Here is an 18,854-nt window from a genome sequence, read left to right as displayed (position 1 = left end):
TAGACAACATTTGTGACTTGAGCACTCTAACAGACATGAACCTACACAGACCACATTCATTAGGAAACTCATATGTGTGTTACAGTGTCTGCGTCATGAATGGCACAATATTCATTTTATAGTGTACTACTTTTGATGTGAGCCCTATGGGCCCTGGTCAAAAGTAGTGCACTAAATAGCGAATAGGATGCCGTTTGGGATGCAAAGTTTTCATGGGTGTTCCAGAGGAGAGCGTTAAGGCCCAAGTTATCGGGATGCTTGTCATGACTCACGACCGTGTCAAACGTAGGAATGTGGTAAAAAGTTTTCGGCACTGAAGTTCTCTTTTGTTTGACATCAAGCTCTGTGAAGCATAGTTGGTCCCTGACGCAATAAGAAGGTTGGCTTGGTGATGGAAGTGATGACTTCACGAGAGACTGTTTTAAGAACACTATGTTTATGACCCCTTTATAGACGAACACACCATTTTGATACAATTAAATCAACCATTAATATGAAATCACCAATTGGACAAGCATTCTCTTCATCAGTGGAAGTTCTCGTACAGCGCTTTGCTGTTAAATGTAATGACTTGGAGTATGTTCTGACCACGTGACCGGATTAGAAAAACCTCATGGGCTCTACTTATACCCCTATAATTGGAGTCCAGAGTTCTTCCTGGTCAGGTCATGTGGTCAGGAATTCCTCTGGCTCTAGTAATGACGATTCACCACTGACACTATTTCAACACAGGTTGTCCACTATGCAGCAGACCTGAGTGTTTAGGACCATTCCAGAACCATTCACATGTGATACATTAGGCACATGTTCCATGTTGTTCCATGTTGTTCCATGTTGTTCCATGTTCCAGGGAGCAGAGGCATGATGAGGAGACAACATTGCTGAGTGCTTCTCCAAGGAAAGTCAACGTTTACTACCCATCTGGAGAACACATCAGAGTCGAGCTGTTTCAACTACTTCCTGGTTCCTGCTAATCCCTTGTCCATATGGGCTTTGCACTGCAGGCTACTACTGGTCATGACAGTAGCACTGATACAGAGTCAGACATATATTCACCCTCCTAATGGGTTGGGGCTAAGGTAATCGGATCCCAGATCTGGGGTTAAGGGCAATTCCTATTCAACAAAGCAGTCTCAGCTTGTGGGAATGCACTTCTCCTCATAATGAACTAAATGCTACTTTAATGAAGTAACTTCCACTAGAAGAGGCTAAGGAGGGTCAAAGAGGAGGGCTGTTTGCCGTATAAGGAGCCTTTTCATAACCAGCACATAGATTCATGTGATCAGGTTGAAGGACTGAAAATCCACAATGCCAATCCATTTAGAGCAATCCGCTGGCTCGCTGAGTGGGGATAAAGGAACTCCCAGCGTCCCCTGTGGTGGATGACATATTCAGGAAGAAAGTCTTAAACTGTTGTTCTGAACCCTGTTCTTTTTTTCAAAACACTTTTGTGGGCTTTTCTCAATACCTGAATGGTAATAGACTCAGTGAAGGTTTGGAGGGTAATATACTTAAGGTTCGCCGTGTGAGAGGATTTCAGCAGGACACAAAGGAAATCTTTCATTCAGACGTGAGGCTGAGACTCTGGGAGTTTGGGGGTTGGGGGTTGAATATTGTCTGAATGCCATTGTGTGACAGTCTTGAACTGACACCCACATCTGTCTGACACCCACATCTGTCTCAATGGTCTCTTGACAGCTGTTTGGGGAGGTTTCTGCCCATCCCGCGCCTCTCAACTCCCACGCTCCACTCTCCATAGATTAACACCATCCAATGTGGAGGGTTGCAGACAGAAACATTTAGCACTGGCATGCTCTGTTCCAGAATCAAAAAGGGTCTGTTATTTGCCCTTCAAATTTGTTACAGAGCACACTAGCCCTGGAACATGGCTCTTACAGACTTCTACACCATTGCTCAAACCATCACTAGAAAGTGACAACGTCCCATGTCAGGGGTCAAAGGCTAGGGGCACCTATTGACACCTGCACCCCCTCAGAGCAACTGGGCATTAGCACTGTCAGCTAACTCAGCCAACTCAGCTAACTCAGCATGTTTCTGTCAGAACAAACAGGCAGGGTTTTGATTTTACGAGTTGACCAGATCTCCATGCCTGTACTGATTGTGTTCCTTATATGTGTGTGGTCTGCTAAGCTTTTTGTGTCTCTGTCTCTTCCTGTGTCTCTGTCTGAAGAGCCGGGCAAGAGGACACTGGTGGATAACCTATGCCTGATCCTCTCTATCCGTCCCCCATCACACACACACACACACACACATTATATGTGTGTGGTCTGCTAAGCTTTTTGTGTCTCTGTCTCTTCCTGTGTCTCTGTCTGAAGAGCCGGGCAAGAGGACACTGGTGGATAACCTATGCCTGATCCTCTCTATCCGTCCCCCATCACACACACACACACACACACACACACACACACACACACACACACACACACACACACACACACACACACACACACACACACACACGAGACCCAGCTTGCCCTCTTTCTCACCCTGACAGGCCTTTTCGTCCAGGCCCAGACGACTGCCCCCGGGGCACTTGCAGTAGAAGCTTCCAATGGTGTTGCAGCAATGTCCCTCACAGCCGCCGTTAGCAGTCGAGCACTCGTTGACATCTGGGGAAAGAAGGAAAGCCAAAACCTCCGTTTTCATAGCCTACAAACTGCACTGTAAGCAAAACTGAACACAAATCCATTGTAAACTGTAGAGCTTTGGAGCTTCTCCTTCTTCAGTTGATTCATTCCCCTCTGTCTTGTAAGACATTTCTTCCTCAGGCATGAAGGAAATCTTAATATAACAGGTGTAGTAGACCTTACAGTGAAATACTTACCTATAAGCCCTTAACCAACAGTGCAGTTTTAAGAAAAATTAATTAAAGTAACAAATAATTAAAGAGCAGCAGTAAAATAACAATAGCGAGGCTATATACAGGGGGTACCGGTACAGAGTCAATGTGCAGGGGCAATGGTTAGTTGAGGTAATTGAGGTAATATGTACATGTAGGTAGAGTTATTAAAGTGATAATAAACAGAGATAATAAACAGAGAATAGCAGCAGTGTAAAATAGGGAGGGGGGACAATGCAAATAGTCTGGGTAGCAATTTGATTACATGTTCAGGAGTCTTATGGCTTGGGGGTAGAAGCTGTTTAGAAGTCAATTGGAACTAGGTACTGCTTGCCGTGCTTGTAGCAGAGAGAGCAGTCTATGACAAGGGTGGCTCGATTCTTTGATAATTTTTATGGCCTTCCTCTGACACCGCCTGGTATAGATATCCTGGATGGCAGGAAGCTTGGCCCCAGTGATGTAGCAGTTGCCATAACAGGTGATGTAACCAGTCAGGATGCTCTCAATGGTGCAGCTGTAGAACTTTTTGAGGATCTGAAGTCCTCCAAACTTTCAGTGAGTCCACTTCCCCTCACTTTGTAGACGTCCCAGCTGTCCAACAAAGGGCCATCTTTAAGATAGATCCAGCTTGAAGACAGACCCAGTAGTGCTTTGATGACTCTGTTTCTAGAGAGAAAACGAAACCATGTTCTAACCTCAGTCCTGTTGTTCATCTGCCGGGGCCAATATAGCTGGAAGCTAGGCATAAGGGACAAGGGAAGCTAGCTAGCTACATAATATAGCTTCCTAACCATACGCTTTGGTTAGGAAGAGCCCGGTAAAAGCACACTCTTTTCATCACTCCACAGACAGATGCTTGTTCCTAAATTGCGGTCATTACTTTGCATGTGAACGTCAGCAGGTATTTCCAATGAAATGGCGATGCTGACACAGTCAGTCAGAGATGAGAACCTTCCGGCTCCTTGGTGCTGGTATAATGACTCCTATCAGCTCCTTTTTATAGTGATCTTGTGCATCACCAGTGAGGAATGTCTTTAAAAGAGGTATCATTCAATGCTAATACGATCATGCTGTCTCAATCAACCATACACAACATGTAAGAGAGTTATTTCCTCATTCAGATATTTAGCTCACTCCATTTCAAACCCATATGTGCATAGAGTAATGTTAAATGTTTGCACAATGTCATAGTTTGTTTCTTCACTTGCATATGGAGTAGCATTCAAGCTTTCTAGGTTGATCACGCCAGCCGTTGTTAGATCTGAGTTCCACCATGGCTCACTATGGGGACAGACAAGAGGTCCTTGTCTTGCCTTTAACTGTCTTGTGTGCTGATCAAACGCAGTGTGGTTTGAAGTCCCTGTAGATGAGGTGTATTGGGACAACAGCTGTTGTCAGTCAGTACAGGAAAGTGTGGACAGAGGTGTGAGACACGCTAATGTGTGTCAAGGAAATCACAGATACACATGAACACACACACGCACACAGACACACAAACATACACACACACACACACATACACGCTGGCCATTCCTCCATCCTGACAGCATCCTACGAGAAGTGTTCCTCTGGTGGGTCATATCTATGGTGGAGGAAGACACTTTTGACATTCTATCCCTGTCTATTTGCTAATGATTTACTGTGGACTCGTGGCTCTAAATAAACAAATGGTTTCATTGACCCTTAAACTACCGAACATTTCACAAGCAGAGTTCCCCAAAAAGTTCAGTGTGAGAGAGAGAGAGAGAGAGAGAGAGAGAGAGAGAGAGAGAGAGAGAGAGAGAGAGAGAGAGAGAGAGAGAGAGAGAGAGAGAGAGAGAGAGAGAGAGAGAGAGAGAGAGAGAGAGAGAGAGAGAGAGAGAGAGAGAGAGAGAGAGAGAGAGAGAGAGAGAGAGAGAGAATAAGGAGTGCAGCCAGATCAATGAGTTAGCAGGCTTTTACAACCAGTTGGCTCTTTTTTGTTTGTGTAGATTGTCATGTGTGCTCCCTCTCCGGCCTCTAGGTCACCAGGCTGCTCGTTATGGCGCACACCTTTCATCATCGCTATGCGCACCTGCACGTCATCAGACTCACCTGGACTCCATCACTTCCCTGATTATCTTCCCTACATGTTTGTGTTTCTTATTTTGTATTATGTTGTGTTTGTTTATTAAAACACTCACTCCCTGAACTTGCTTCCTGACTCTCAGCGCACATCGTTACAGAATAACGCCTCACCTAAGGGAAGCATCAGGGAGTGTTTTTTGTTGTTGTTTCGTTTTGGTGGGAATGACGTCGTGTCCGGGAGCCACTACAGGCTCTCACGCCTCAGCCAGATCGCCAGGCTCCCCTGCCTCCGCCGGCTCGTCAGGCTTTCATGCCTCAGCCAGATCACCAGGCTCCCCTGCCTCTAGCCGGCTCGTCAGGATCTCATGCCTCAGCCGGATCGCCAGGCTCCCCTGCCTCAGCTAACTCGTCAGGCTCTCATGCCTCAACCAGGGTGACCTGTCCGCTCCTGAACCCCGGATCGTCCCTTTGGTTGGCATCCTGCGGCTGGAGTCAAATGCGACTTGGGGGTGGGGGTCCATCACGTATGCTCTCTCTCCGGCGCTCTAGATCGACATGTTCCCGCGTCTCAGCCGGACTGACAGGTTTTGCGCGCCTCAGTAGAGGTGACCGGTCCGTTCCTGATCCCTGGGATCGTCATTTTGGTCGGAGTCCTGCGGCTGGAGCCGCGCATCGGGGAGGGGGTACTCTCACGTGTGTTCCCTCTCCGACCTCTAGGTCACCAGACTGCTCGTTATGGCGCACACCTGTCACCTTCGTTACATGCACCTGCGCGTCATCAGACTCACCTGGACTCCATCACTTCCCTGAATAGCTTCCCTATATACGTCACTCCCTTTGGTTCCTTCCCCAGGCGTTATTGTTTCTGTTCCTGTGTCATGTCTGTGCGTAGTTGGTGTTTCTTATTTCGTATTATGTTGTGTTTATTTAATAAAAACACATGCTTCCCGACTCTCAGCGCACATCGTTACATAATTGAGACCACCTGACAAACCAGGGTCCCCCCAATAGCAACACGGTGTATGCTGGAGCGCAGTCTTAACTCCCTAACCACATCGCTGCCCGTGGCTCTTCTCTTTCCTATCCGAGGGAAGCAGGAAGCACACCACATTATTACCGGAACTGTATAGTAATTATGGTCATTAATGTTTGTTTAGGCCTTGCAGCTGAGACGTTGACAATAAGGAACTTCTGAAGCTTATGCAAATGGTAATCTATAGAACGCACAGCAGAAGAGAAGAGTAATACAACAGAGAGCACTGGAAGACATACAGATGCTCTAAAAACAATCATGTGCCTTCAGCAATAAAAGATAAGCAGGCTGAGAGCTCGCCAGTCTGCTCCGGTTGAAGTGCTCAGTGAGATTTCACACACACACATACACATACACACACACACACTGTCAATGTTCCAGAGTCTCTCTGGCCTAGCCAGAGGGAAAACATCCATCCAACAAGACAAACTGTACAGGAATTCCAAAACAGACATTAGAATGGCACACGCACACACACACACACACACACACACACACACACACACACACACACACACACACACACACACACACACACACACACACATACACACACACACAGAGCCACCAGAGCCCCTGTGCTGCTGTACAGAGACACTATCAATCAGACAGCAAAGTTTGGTAGCTGGCCATGTCATTCCGATTACACAAACCTTATAGGCTGCCATAGAGAAGACATAAAGCAGCGCAGCCGTTAACTGCAATCAGTAGCAGGTGAGAACAGCAGACAGGCTGTAGCTAGACATAGACAGAAAGTAGCTAGACAGAGACAGGCTGTAGCTAGACATAGACAGAAAGTAGCTAGACAGAGACAGGCTGTAGCTAGACATAGACAGACTCTAGCTAGACATAGACAGAAAGTAGCTAGACAGAGACAGACTGTAGCTAGACAGATACAGAAAGACTGTAGCTAGACATATACAGACTGCAGCTAGACATAGACAGACAGACTGTAGCTAGACGAAGACAAAAAGGCTGTAGCTAGACAAAGACAGACAGAGAGAGAGAGACATAGAGAGACATACTGTAGCTAGACAGAGACAGATAGACTGTAGCTAGACACAGACATACAGTCTGTAGCTAGACATAGACAGACAGACTGTAACTAGACATAGACAGACAAACTGTAGCTAGACATAGACAGACATAGACAGACAGAGAAAGACAGACTGTAGCTAGACATAGACAAATATAGACAGACATAGACAGACATAGACAGACAGACAAACAGACTGTAGCTAGACATAGACAGACATAGACAGACATAGACAGACAGACTGTAGCTAGACAGAGACAGACATAGACAGACAGAGACAGACAGAGAAACAGACTGTAGCTAGACAGAGACAGACAGAGACAGACAGACTGTAGCTAGACATAGACAGACAGAGACAGACAGACTGTAGCTAGACAGAGACAGACAGAGAGAGACATAGAGAAACAGACTGTAGCGAGACAGAGACAGACATAGACAGACAGAGACAGACAGAGACAGACAGACTGTAGCTAGACAGAGACAGACAGAGAGAGACATAGAGAGACAGACTGTAGCTAGACAGAGACAGACAGACTGTAGCTAGACATAGACAGACAAACTGTATCTAGACAAAGACAGACAGAGACAGACAGAGACAGACAGAGACAGACAGACTGTAGCTAGACAGGTGGTAGGACGGCAGGTAGCCTAGTGGTTAAAGCGTTGGACTAGTTACCGAAAGATTGCAAGACCGAATCCCCGAGCTGACAAGGTGAAAATCTGTTGTTCTGCCTCTGAACAAGGCAGTTAACCTTGAAAATAAGATTTTGTTCTTAACTGACTTGGGTAGTTAAATACAGGTAAAATAAAACATGTAATAAATAAAAGACAGAGAGACAGACTGTAGCTAGACATAGACAGACTGTAGCTAGACATAGACAGACTGTAGCTAGACAGAGATACATAGAGAGACAGACTGTAGCTAGACAGAGACAGACAGACTGTAGCTAGACATAGACAGACTGTAGCTAGACATAGACAGACAGACTGTAGCTAGACATAGACAGACTGTAGCTAGACATAGACAGACTGTAGCTAGACATAGACAGACTGTAGCTAGACATAGACAGACAGACTGTAGCTAGACATAGACAGACTGTAGCTAGACATAGACAGACTGTAGCTAGACAGAGATACATAGAGAGACAGACTGTAGCTAGACATAGACAGACTGTAGCTAGACATAGACAGACTGTAGCTAGACATAGACAGACTGTAGCTAGACATAGACAGACTGTAGCTAGACATAGACAGACTGTAGCTAGACATAGACAGACTGTAGCTAGACATAGACAGACTGTAGCTAGACATAGACAGACTGTAGCTAGACATAGACAGACTGTAGCTAGACAGAGATACATAGAGAGACAGACTGTAGCTAGACAGAGACAGACAGACTGTAGCTAGACATAGACAGACTATAGCTAGACATAGACAGACTGTAGCTAGACAGAGATACATAGAGAGACAGACTGTAGCTAGACAGAGACAGACAGACTGTAGCTAGACATAGACAGACTGTAGCTAGACATAGACAGACTGTAGCTAGACAGAGATACATAGAGAGACAGACTGTAGCTAGACAGAGACAGACAGACTGTAGCTAGACATAGACAGACTGTAGCTAGACATAGACAGACTGTAGCTAGACAGAGAGACATAGAGAGACAGACTGTAGCTAGACAGAGACAGACAGACTGTAGCTAGACATAGACAGACTGTAGCTAGACATAGACAGACTGTAGCTAGACAGAGAGACATAGAGATACAGACTGTAAATAGACAGAGACAGACTGTAGCTAGACATAGGCAGCCATAGACAGACAGAGACAGACAGACTGTAACTAGAGAAACATTGCTTACAAACATGGAATGGAGATGAGATGTGCAGGAAGTGTGTTTGACTGGGTAGTACTGACTATAACTGGAATGTTGTATCCCTGTTGGTGGGCTGATCTCTACTCTCAAGTAATTTTATCAATGCTTTCACATGCATTTTTCTACATGCAAAAAACATTGTTCTTGCATAACACAAAAAATAATACCCAACAGCTCTTGGAAGGGTTGTAAATGTGTAAGTCCGCACAGCCTCAGAAACCAAGGATGGGTCGCCATATTGTCAGCCCAGGCCACACCCAATCTTGGTTTCTAAGGACAAGCAGGGTCACCTGGGAGAGAACAAAGGGAAAAGGTACCCTTGTTTACCCTACCTGCTTCAACCATGCCCTACACCACCTCACCAGAACCTGGTTGACCCCTAGCCTCTACCCCCTTGGCACCAGATCTGAGAGGATTGGATAGGTGTATCCAAGAGGTAAGAGGAAAGGTGGAGCTATTCCTTCAAACTATCCAATATTTTCAATGTAGTAGTAGGACCTCCCACCCTAATGCTGCCCACTACCTCAGCACATACTGCTCAACACATACTACCTCAACACATACCGATCAGCACACACTACCTCAACACATACCGCTCAACACACTCTACCTCAACACATACTGCTCAACACATACTACCTCAACACATACCGATAAGCACACACTACCTCAACACATACCGATCAGCACACACTACCTCAACACATACCGCTCAACACACACAACCTCAACACATACCGCTCAACATACACTACCTTAACACATACCGCTCAACACACTCTACCTCAACACATACCGCTCAACACACTCTACCTCAACACATACCGCTCAACACACTCTACCTCAACACATACCGCTCAACATACACTACCTCAACACATACCGATCAGCACACACTACCTCAACACATAACGCTCAACACACTCTACCTCAACACATACCGCTCAACACACTCTACCTCAACACATACCGCTCAACATACACTACCTCAACACATACCGATCAGCACACACTACCTCAACACATACCGCTCAACACACTCTACCTCAACACATACTGCTCAACATACACTACCTCAACACATACCGCTCAACATACACTACCTCAACACATACCGCTCAACACACTCTACCTCAACACATACCGCTCAACACACTCTACCTCAACACATACCGCTCAACACACACAACCTCAACACATACTGCTCAACACACACTACCTCAACACATACTGCTCAACACACACTACCTCAACACATACCGCTCAACACACACTACCTCAACACATACCGCTCAACACACACTACCTCAACACATACTGCTCAACACACACTACCTCAACACATACCGCTCAACACACACTACCTCAACACATACTGCTCAACACACACTACCTCAACACATACCGCTCAAGACACACTACCTCAACACATACCGCTCAACACACACTACCTCAACACATACCGCTCAACACACACTACCTCAACACATACTGCTCAACACACACTACCTCAACACATACCGCTCAACACACACTACCTCAACACATACTGCTCAACACACACTACCTCAACACATACCGATCAGCACACACTACCTCAACACATACCGCTCAACACACACTACCTCAACACATACCGCTCAACACACTCTACCTCAACACATACCGCTCAACACACACTACCTCAACACATACCGCTCAACACACTCTACCTCAACACATACCGCTCAACACACACAACCTCAACACATACTGCTCAACACACACTACCTCAACACATACCGCTCAACATACACTACCTCAACACATACCGCTCAACACACACTACCTCAACACATACTGCTCAACACACACTACCTCAACACATACCGCTCAACACACACTACCTCAACACACACTGCTCAACACACACTACCTCAACACATAACGCTCAACACACACTACCTCAATACATACCGCTCAACACACACTACCTCAACACATACCGCTCACTTCAACACACACTGCTCAGCACATACCGCTCAACACACTCTACCTCAACACATACCGCTCAACACACACTACCTCAACACATACCGCTCAACATACTCTACCTCAGCACATACCACTCAACACACACTACCTCAACATGTACCACTCAACATACACTACCTCAACACATACCACTCAACATACACTACCTCAACATGTACCACTCAACATACACTACCTCAACATGTACCACTCAACATACACTACCTCAGCACATACCCCTCAACACACACTACCTCAACACATACCGCTCAACACACTCTACCTCAACACATACTGCTCAACATACACTACCTCAACACATACCGCTCAACACACACTACCTCAACACACACTGCTCAACACACACTACCTCAACACATAACGCTCAACATACACTACCTCAACACATACCGCTCAACACACACTACCTCAATACATACCGCTCAACACACTCTACCTCAACACATACCGCTCAACATACACTACCTCAACACACACTACCTCAGCACATACCGCTCAACACACTCTACCTCTACACATACCACTCAACATACACTACCTCAACACATACCACTCAACATACACTACCTCAACACATAACGCTCAACATACACAACCTCAACACATACCGCTCAACACACTACCTCAACACATACCGCTCAACACACTCTACCTCAACACATACCGCTCAACATACACTACCTCAACACATACCTCTCAACACACACTACCTCAACACACACTGCTCAACACACACTACCTCAACACATAACGCTCAACATACACTACCTCAACACATACCGCTCAACACACTCTACCTCAACACATACCGCTCAACATACACTACCTCAACACATACCACTCAACACACACTACCTCAACACACTGCTCAACACACACTAACTCAACACACACTGCTCAACTCAACATTATGTGAGGAGCCCTGCCGCCCAGTGCCCCGCCCAGCTTCCCTGCTCTTTTCATTAACTGATTAGTAGGTCACATCAGCCCCTGACCCTGTGACCCCATCCTCCAGAGATGCCCACTTTGTTCCCATTGGGACTGCAGACACTAATGAGCTCTCAATAACAGGTCCCAATCGTTAATCATTATTCTCCAAGAGTCAGGAGCAGGAATAATCTAGTTGGCAGATGTCTTACACGCTCAATTAGCATGTGCTGCTGCTGGGAGAGAGGAGAGGATTATAAGAGAGGACAGTGGTGGTAGGCAAGAAGTCATGAAGTTATCCCTTGTCTCAAGCAGGAAGTGGTGACTAGTAATAGCAGAGACGGAAGAGGGAGCGAAACACCCAATTAGCAGTTTTTTTTCTGGTTCAATAGAAGTCAATGAACTAAGTAGACCAGACCTAGCTGCTATTGTTGCATTGGTGTCTATGGGAGACACACCCAGTTAAGTAGCCCGGAACTGACATTTTTTTCCAATGGTAAACGGCCTGAGTGAACTATCTTAATTTACTGAGTGAACCATCTTCATTCATCCAACATCTTTGGTAATAGCCAACAGGCATGTGTTGATGGACTATGTGCATTGACCCGTTTTGCACTAACTATTTTGACTCATCACATATGTAATCTGCTTTTACTGTTTATTATCTATTCTATTGCCGAGTCACTTTATCCCTACCTATATGTACATACACTATATTTACAAAAGTACATGGACATCCTTTCAAATTAGTGGATTCGGCTATTTCAGCAACACCGTTGCTGACAGATGTATACAATCGAGCACACAGCCATGCAATCTCCATAGACAAGCATTGGCAGTAGAATGGCCTTACTGAAGAGCTCAGTGACTTTCAACATGGTACCGTCATAGGATGCCATTTTTCCAACAAGTCTGTCAAATTTCTGCCCTGGCCAATTGTAAGTGCTGTTATTGTGAAGTGGAAACATCTAGGAACAACATCTGCTCAGCCACGAAGCAGTAGGCCACACAAGCTCACAAGTGCATAGCACGTAAAAATCGTCAGTCCTCGGTTACAACACTCATACAGAAATGGTTTGTCGAGATCGTTCTGGAAGAACTTGACTGGCCTGCACACAACACCATCGAACACCTTTAGGATGAATTGGAACGCGAGCTAGGGTTAATCGTCCAACATCAGTGCCCGACCTCACCAATGCTCTTGTGCCTGAATGGAAGCAAGTCCCTGTAGAAATGTTCCAACATCTAGAGGCAAGAGTTCCCAGAAGAGTGGAGGCTGCTGTAGCAGCAAAGGTGGGACCAACTCCATATTAATGCCCATGATATTGGAATGAGATGTTCGTCGAGCAGGTGTCCACATACTTTTGGACGGTTAGCATTTCCCTTACAGAAGACGATGAGGACCCAATAACGACCCAAATAATGTCGCTAGCAAGCCGTTGCATATCAACAGTTGCAGCTGACAGATTCGTGATAGTTTGAGCATCTATAGATCAAATTGAAGAATACAAAGAAGTGTGCAGGCAAAAATGTCTGTCTATGTAGCTATTGTAAGTGTGGTGACGAGTGGCTTTTATTTAAGTCTACCTCAGATAATTACTGTACTATCAGTCTGATTCCTCTGGACCAGAAAGGGAGTTTTAGAAAGAGGTCAGTAAAACAAGCAGCTGTTAGTTTAAGGCCAATATCAACACATTGGTTAATGTAGTCAGGGCTATGTGCCGCGAGGCCTTGTAATGCATGGTATCATTTTCAAATAGAGTTGGACTGAATAGTACTCAGGGGGGTGAACTCTTAAAATAACACCCATATTAAGTGTTAAGAAGAAAACGTTCATAATTTGTACTATGAATGACTCCATAGAGTGCATGTGAAACTATTTGCTTTGAGGCAGTCTATTAGTGTGGTGAAGAATTTGGATCTGAATGAGCTGATCCAAGACTACACAAGCAAACAGTTGGTAGCTGTTCAGGTCAAATCACATGATGGGAATGGCTGAATAAGATACTGTTTATGCAAGACGGATGTCAAGGTAAAAGGCGTCAATCAAAGACACAATGAGTGAAAAGTTGATCATTACAATGATAGCTGAGGATATGTTGAAGTGAAATGTAAGGTGTGAAGTTTTAGCGTATAAGGCATGAAGTGTTGCATTATTACATGTATGAGGCAGAGTGTCATGAGTCAAGTTAATATCCAGTTGGGTTGTTTCATATAATACTGATAATATGACCATGATACAGGTCCTACATCTGGGTCCTTGAACTTGACCAATATAAATGAAGCCTTTATGGGACATAAAGCATAGTTATACTTGACATTCCCAGTCGGCTGACGAGATGGCGTAGTCACAGTGGGTGGCCAGTGGAAGCCATGATGCAACAGCAGGCTGCACTGCATCATGGAGCTTGGTGTCACATCAGTACCTGTATCCCCTGACAACGGCCATCTGTTTTCCCCTAAGGGTCGGACTAGACCAGGTAGTCACGAGTCATATGACATCAGATTGTGGAGGGTTTTACTTACAGATGCCGTGTGGCCTGGGTTGGTGCCAGAGGGCAACGTTAAGGCAACATAAGGGAAATATTCCTTTTGGCACTCAGCTCATCCTTTCTGCCCAGCCTAATTTGCTACTCCTTTGTCAACACTATACAGGTGACACACTCCCTCTGAAGCCCCCTTAGACCATGCAGAGGTCATACTGTGTGTGTGTGTGTGTGTGTGTGTGCGCGCAGCGTTCAAAAGCACTGCATCTCAGTGCAAGAGGCGTCACTATAGTACCTGGTTTGAATCCAGGCTGTATCACATCCGGCCATGATTGGGAGTCCCATAGGATGGCGCACAATTGGCCCAGTGTCGTCTTGGTTTGGCCGGAGGAAGCCATCATTGTAAATAAGAATTTGTTCTTAACTGACTTGCCTAGTTAAATATATATATATATTTTTAACTATACAGTACATCCAGGGTCTAGGGGACGAACAAATCTGAATGCCATAACACATACCAAACACGCTTCAGTCCAGCTTGAAATATAACAACATCCCATTTATCATACTTGACATCCACCTGCCATAAAGCTGGTGGGCCTACAATAAACTCTCTCCCTGAACCCCTCAACTCTCCTGGGTCTCTTACACTTGGGAGTCCTTCCTCTACATTAACCTTAACCTCTCCTCCCAGCTCACTGTCCACCTCCCTGACCTCCACTGGACTGGGTTGATCTGCGGATTTATTTGTGAACAGCCATCTATAACAACCACAATCTGTAAGGCGCAAATAGCTAAATGAGAGAGCAGCAGTGTGAATCACATCAATGAGCTTTGTAGATATCAATAATAAGTGATATTCGTATCGCCATAGACTACACCACTCCTGTCATCCTTACCTCCAAGCGTTTATTCAAGTTGGATAATCTTTGGATGCCGACAGCAGTCGCACCATTGGAAGACAAAGCTTGGACTGTAGCCTACAAAATACTATTTCAGCTCTTTTCCCACGATCCATCAAACACATCTGGTGTGTCATTATAGTGGTCTCTGACTTGTGGTCAGACTCTGTCAAGGGTGTGTACGGGAGGCGAAGTCAGGTGCAGGAGAGCAGAGTGTAGTGAACAGGCGCACTTTAATTCCGTTCCAAAAAATACAGCACATAAAAACAATAACGTGCCAAAAACACAGAACATGGCAAAAGTCAAGCGCCCGACAATAATCCACATCACAAACAAACAATTACACACAAACACATGGAGGGGAAACAGAGGGCTAAATACCTGCAGTAATTATGAAATGAAAATCAGGTGTGTATGGAACAAGACAAAACCAATGGAATATGAGAAATGGAGCGGCGATGGCTAGAAAGCCGGTGATGTCGATCGCCGAACGCCGCCGAAGAAGGAGAGGAGCCGACTTCGGTGGAAGTCGTGACAGACTAGTTCAGTTGGAAGAAACTTAAACGTGCGCCTTTTTTCAATGCTGATTTGAATGTCATTGAGAAAACAGAGAAGTGTCAAAGATTTTTTCTTGCAAACATCCTTTCTGAATTTAAAAGTAATCTGTAATCCGATTACAATATGTTTTGCTTGTAACGTAATGGATTACAGTTACCGGTTTTTGCAATCCCTTACATGTAACGGATTACATGTAATCGGTTACTCCCCAACCCTGTTCGTCAATCATAATTTATTCGAAAAACAGTTTCCATCAACATTTGTCACAATAAAGAAAGCTTAAACAAAATAAAAATCCACCCCTGTCAAACGGATACAAATGTTGTCGATCTTTCTAAAATGGCTCCTATACTTGCCATTTCCATTACACATGTCGCAAATATTTTTTTTTCAACATTGCTTTTGTCAAATACACCTAGGTCAATGAAAACCTACTTCCAATATCATTGTAGTCCACCAACTACTAAATTCATATACAGAAATTCTGACTTCTTTCTTGTTTAGTTTTTTTCTTCTCTTGTGGTCTCAATAGATCTCATTTTTCCACCAATCCTGCCATCAGTGTCAATGTAAAGATTTTGAAATAAAAACAAGCCCACATGTATATAGAAATGATAATAAAACTCAATGAACTTTCACTACACTGGGGGCTTTTACTTTACAATGACTTAGTGATCCTTTCCCTCTGGAAATCACTTAAAGCTCAGTTTCAGCTCCATATGTTCGGAGTGACCCTCATTCCATCCACCCCTTCCCTTCCACCCATCCACCAGTCTGTCATATAGTCTTGTTGAAATGAAGGAGGATTGTATAGTTATTTTTACTGAGTCCAATGTATTGGATCTAGATATTCTAATTTCTGTTTATCAATATTAACAGTTTTTTTTAACTATATGAAGCCAGAAAGCCACATTAATTTCTCGCTGTTGTGATAACTTGAATTAGGGTCACTCGTGGGCGAGGCCACACAGTGCATTACTCAACACTCTGACTGGGCTCCCGAATGACTGAACAGGCACATCATGTCTTGTTAGGCATGGCACAACGACCTAATTAACAAGACCATAGGTCAAAGTGCAATGTTAAAATATTCTAGGACGTGCAGAGGAGCTTTTCAAGAGCCTGCCAGCATGGGGAAATGCACTGAGAGCTCCAACAACATCTCCAGTTCAGGGGGAGACAAAAGTAGAATGTAGAAGTTTCACTCAGTAGAAGTGGAGAATGCCATATCAGGGCGTTGTGGTGAATTCTGTTTCGACCTTTGTAACAATTTTATGTTTCGTCTATCGTGAGAGACTAGCAAGGAGGTGATGTCATGAATTAAAATGCACTGTGGAATGTGTTGTGCTCAATACTCCTTGAATTACTGGTGCACTTAAATCTGGTGGAAAACACATGGTCACTCAAGCAGAATCAATCCATTTGACATGAGTTTTCCTCTAGCTGCGCCATGAAACGAAATGGCATTTTGAAAAATAAAAACACATCAGAGGGTGGACGACACAGATGTGAAGCGTTGCCTTCAAAGGGCAATATGCTATATTTACTACTGTTCATGTTTTTCTCAAGGACTGTCAGTACTGTCATGACAGCAGTGGTTTGACTGAAAAACACCTCAAGGATTTTAGCGTTAAAGATGACTGTTTAGTTTGTAAATGTGACCTGTATCTCTCTAAAGCCATTGTCTCCATAGTCTCTCTCTCTGTGCTGTAGAAAGATGGCGGCGACAGATAGGGCAGCTCTGCTTCTAGCTCCTAAGCAACTTTGCAGGATTTTGTTTTTGTGTGTGTGTTATCAGCCCAGGAAATCTTTTGTGTCATTACATACAGCCGGAAATAACTTTGGGATATCAGAGCAACGGTAAATCACCAGCATTATGACAGGGAATACGACTTTCCCCAATTTGTTCGTACCCCCCAGGGCAATTAAACTGTTTCCAGAGGCTGATCCAAAACACCGCTGGTGGAGAGGTATTCGGAGTGGACTTCTGGTCCGACTCAGGAGGCGCGCACACCATCCACCACTTCCGAGTATATTACTCACTAATGTTCAGTCTCTGGATAATAAGGTAGACAAGCTCAGGGCGAGAATCTCCTTCCAGAGAAACATGGCTCTCAGGATATACTGTCTTTGTCAATACAGCCAGCTGGGTTCTCAGTATATCGAGGCAGACCGGAATAAAGAACTCTGTATTCAACGGCTCAGACACGAGACGCATGTGGCAGGGTCTACAGACAATCACGGACTACAAAGGGAAAACTAACCACGTCGTGGACACAGACATCTTGCTTCCAGACCAGCTAAACACCTTCTTCGCCCTATTTGAAGATAACACAGTTCCACCGACGCGGCCTGCTACCAAGGACTGTGGGCTGTCTGCTGTCCCCACTTGCTTCAAATTGTCCACCATTGTTCCTGTACCCAAGAAAGCAAAGGTAACTGAGCTAAAGGACTATCACCCCGGAGCACTCACTTCTGTCATCATGATGTTTACGCGGGCATACACGATGGCGGAGTGTGTACAACGCGAGGCTCAGTGTTTACCGAGATTTTGTGAATTAGCAGTAATTTCCTTAATAGTTCTTAGTTTATTCACTCAGTACAGCATGACGTACACTCTATATAGCCGACAAGAACTCCTGGATATTGGAACACAATGCACAAAGAGAGTTTTTGGCAACTTCCAACTTCCACTGAAGATCGTGAGGACGCCCCGGGAGACTGAAACACCACTGAGAGGAAGTGCCCAGAGAAGGCGTCGAGATCATAAAAAAAGCCTCCGGGCTAGGCAAAAGCTAACTGCACATTGGCTTTCACTACCTAGCCTTTTCCTCGCTAACGTCCTGTCACTGGTGAACAAAATGGACGAAATACGACTAAGAATTATCTCACAAAAAAATGATTTATTGTAAACAAAGCATGTTGTACAGACAGTAACATAACGGGGAGTCACTGCTCAATCAATCTGGAGTACCTGATGATTAGGTGCAGGCCTTTCTACTTGCCTCGGGAGCTTACATCCATTGTTGTTACTGCAGCCTATATACCTCTGGATGCTAATACTAAACTAGCAATGAAAGAACTGCAGGTTGCT

At 44.9% G+C, this 18,854-nt stretch overlaps 1 protein-coding gene across 6 annotated transcripts in view; it reads right to left on the bottom strand.

Annotated features, from left to right (window-relative positions):
* The window catches only part of LOC110507158 (uncharacterized), an 85,283-nt gene that overhangs the window by 44,665 nt on the left and 21,764 nt on the right, over positions 1 to 18,854 (bottom strand). For all 6 annotated transcript variants that reach the window (XM_090224552.1, XM_090224551.1, XM_090224553.1 and 3 more), the window contains exon 5: positions 2,508 to 2,630. In XM_090224552.1, the coding sequence (XP_090080678.1) occupies positions 2,508 to 2,630 (123 nt within the window). The remainder of the gene's footprint in view (positions 1 to 2,507; positions 2,631 to 18,854) is intronic.

This window comes from Oncorhynchus mykiss, chromosome 27, assembly GCF_057628025.1.
Source record: "Oncorhynchus mykiss isolate SJ-2025 chromosome 27, ASM5762802v1, whole genome shotgun sequence".
NCBI lineage: Eukaryota > Metazoa > Chordata > Actinopteri > Salmoniformes > Salmonidae > Oncorhynchus > Oncorhynchus mykiss.
Note: the sequence above shows the minus strand (reverse complement) of the source record. Positions and strands in the feature narration are given on the sequence as shown.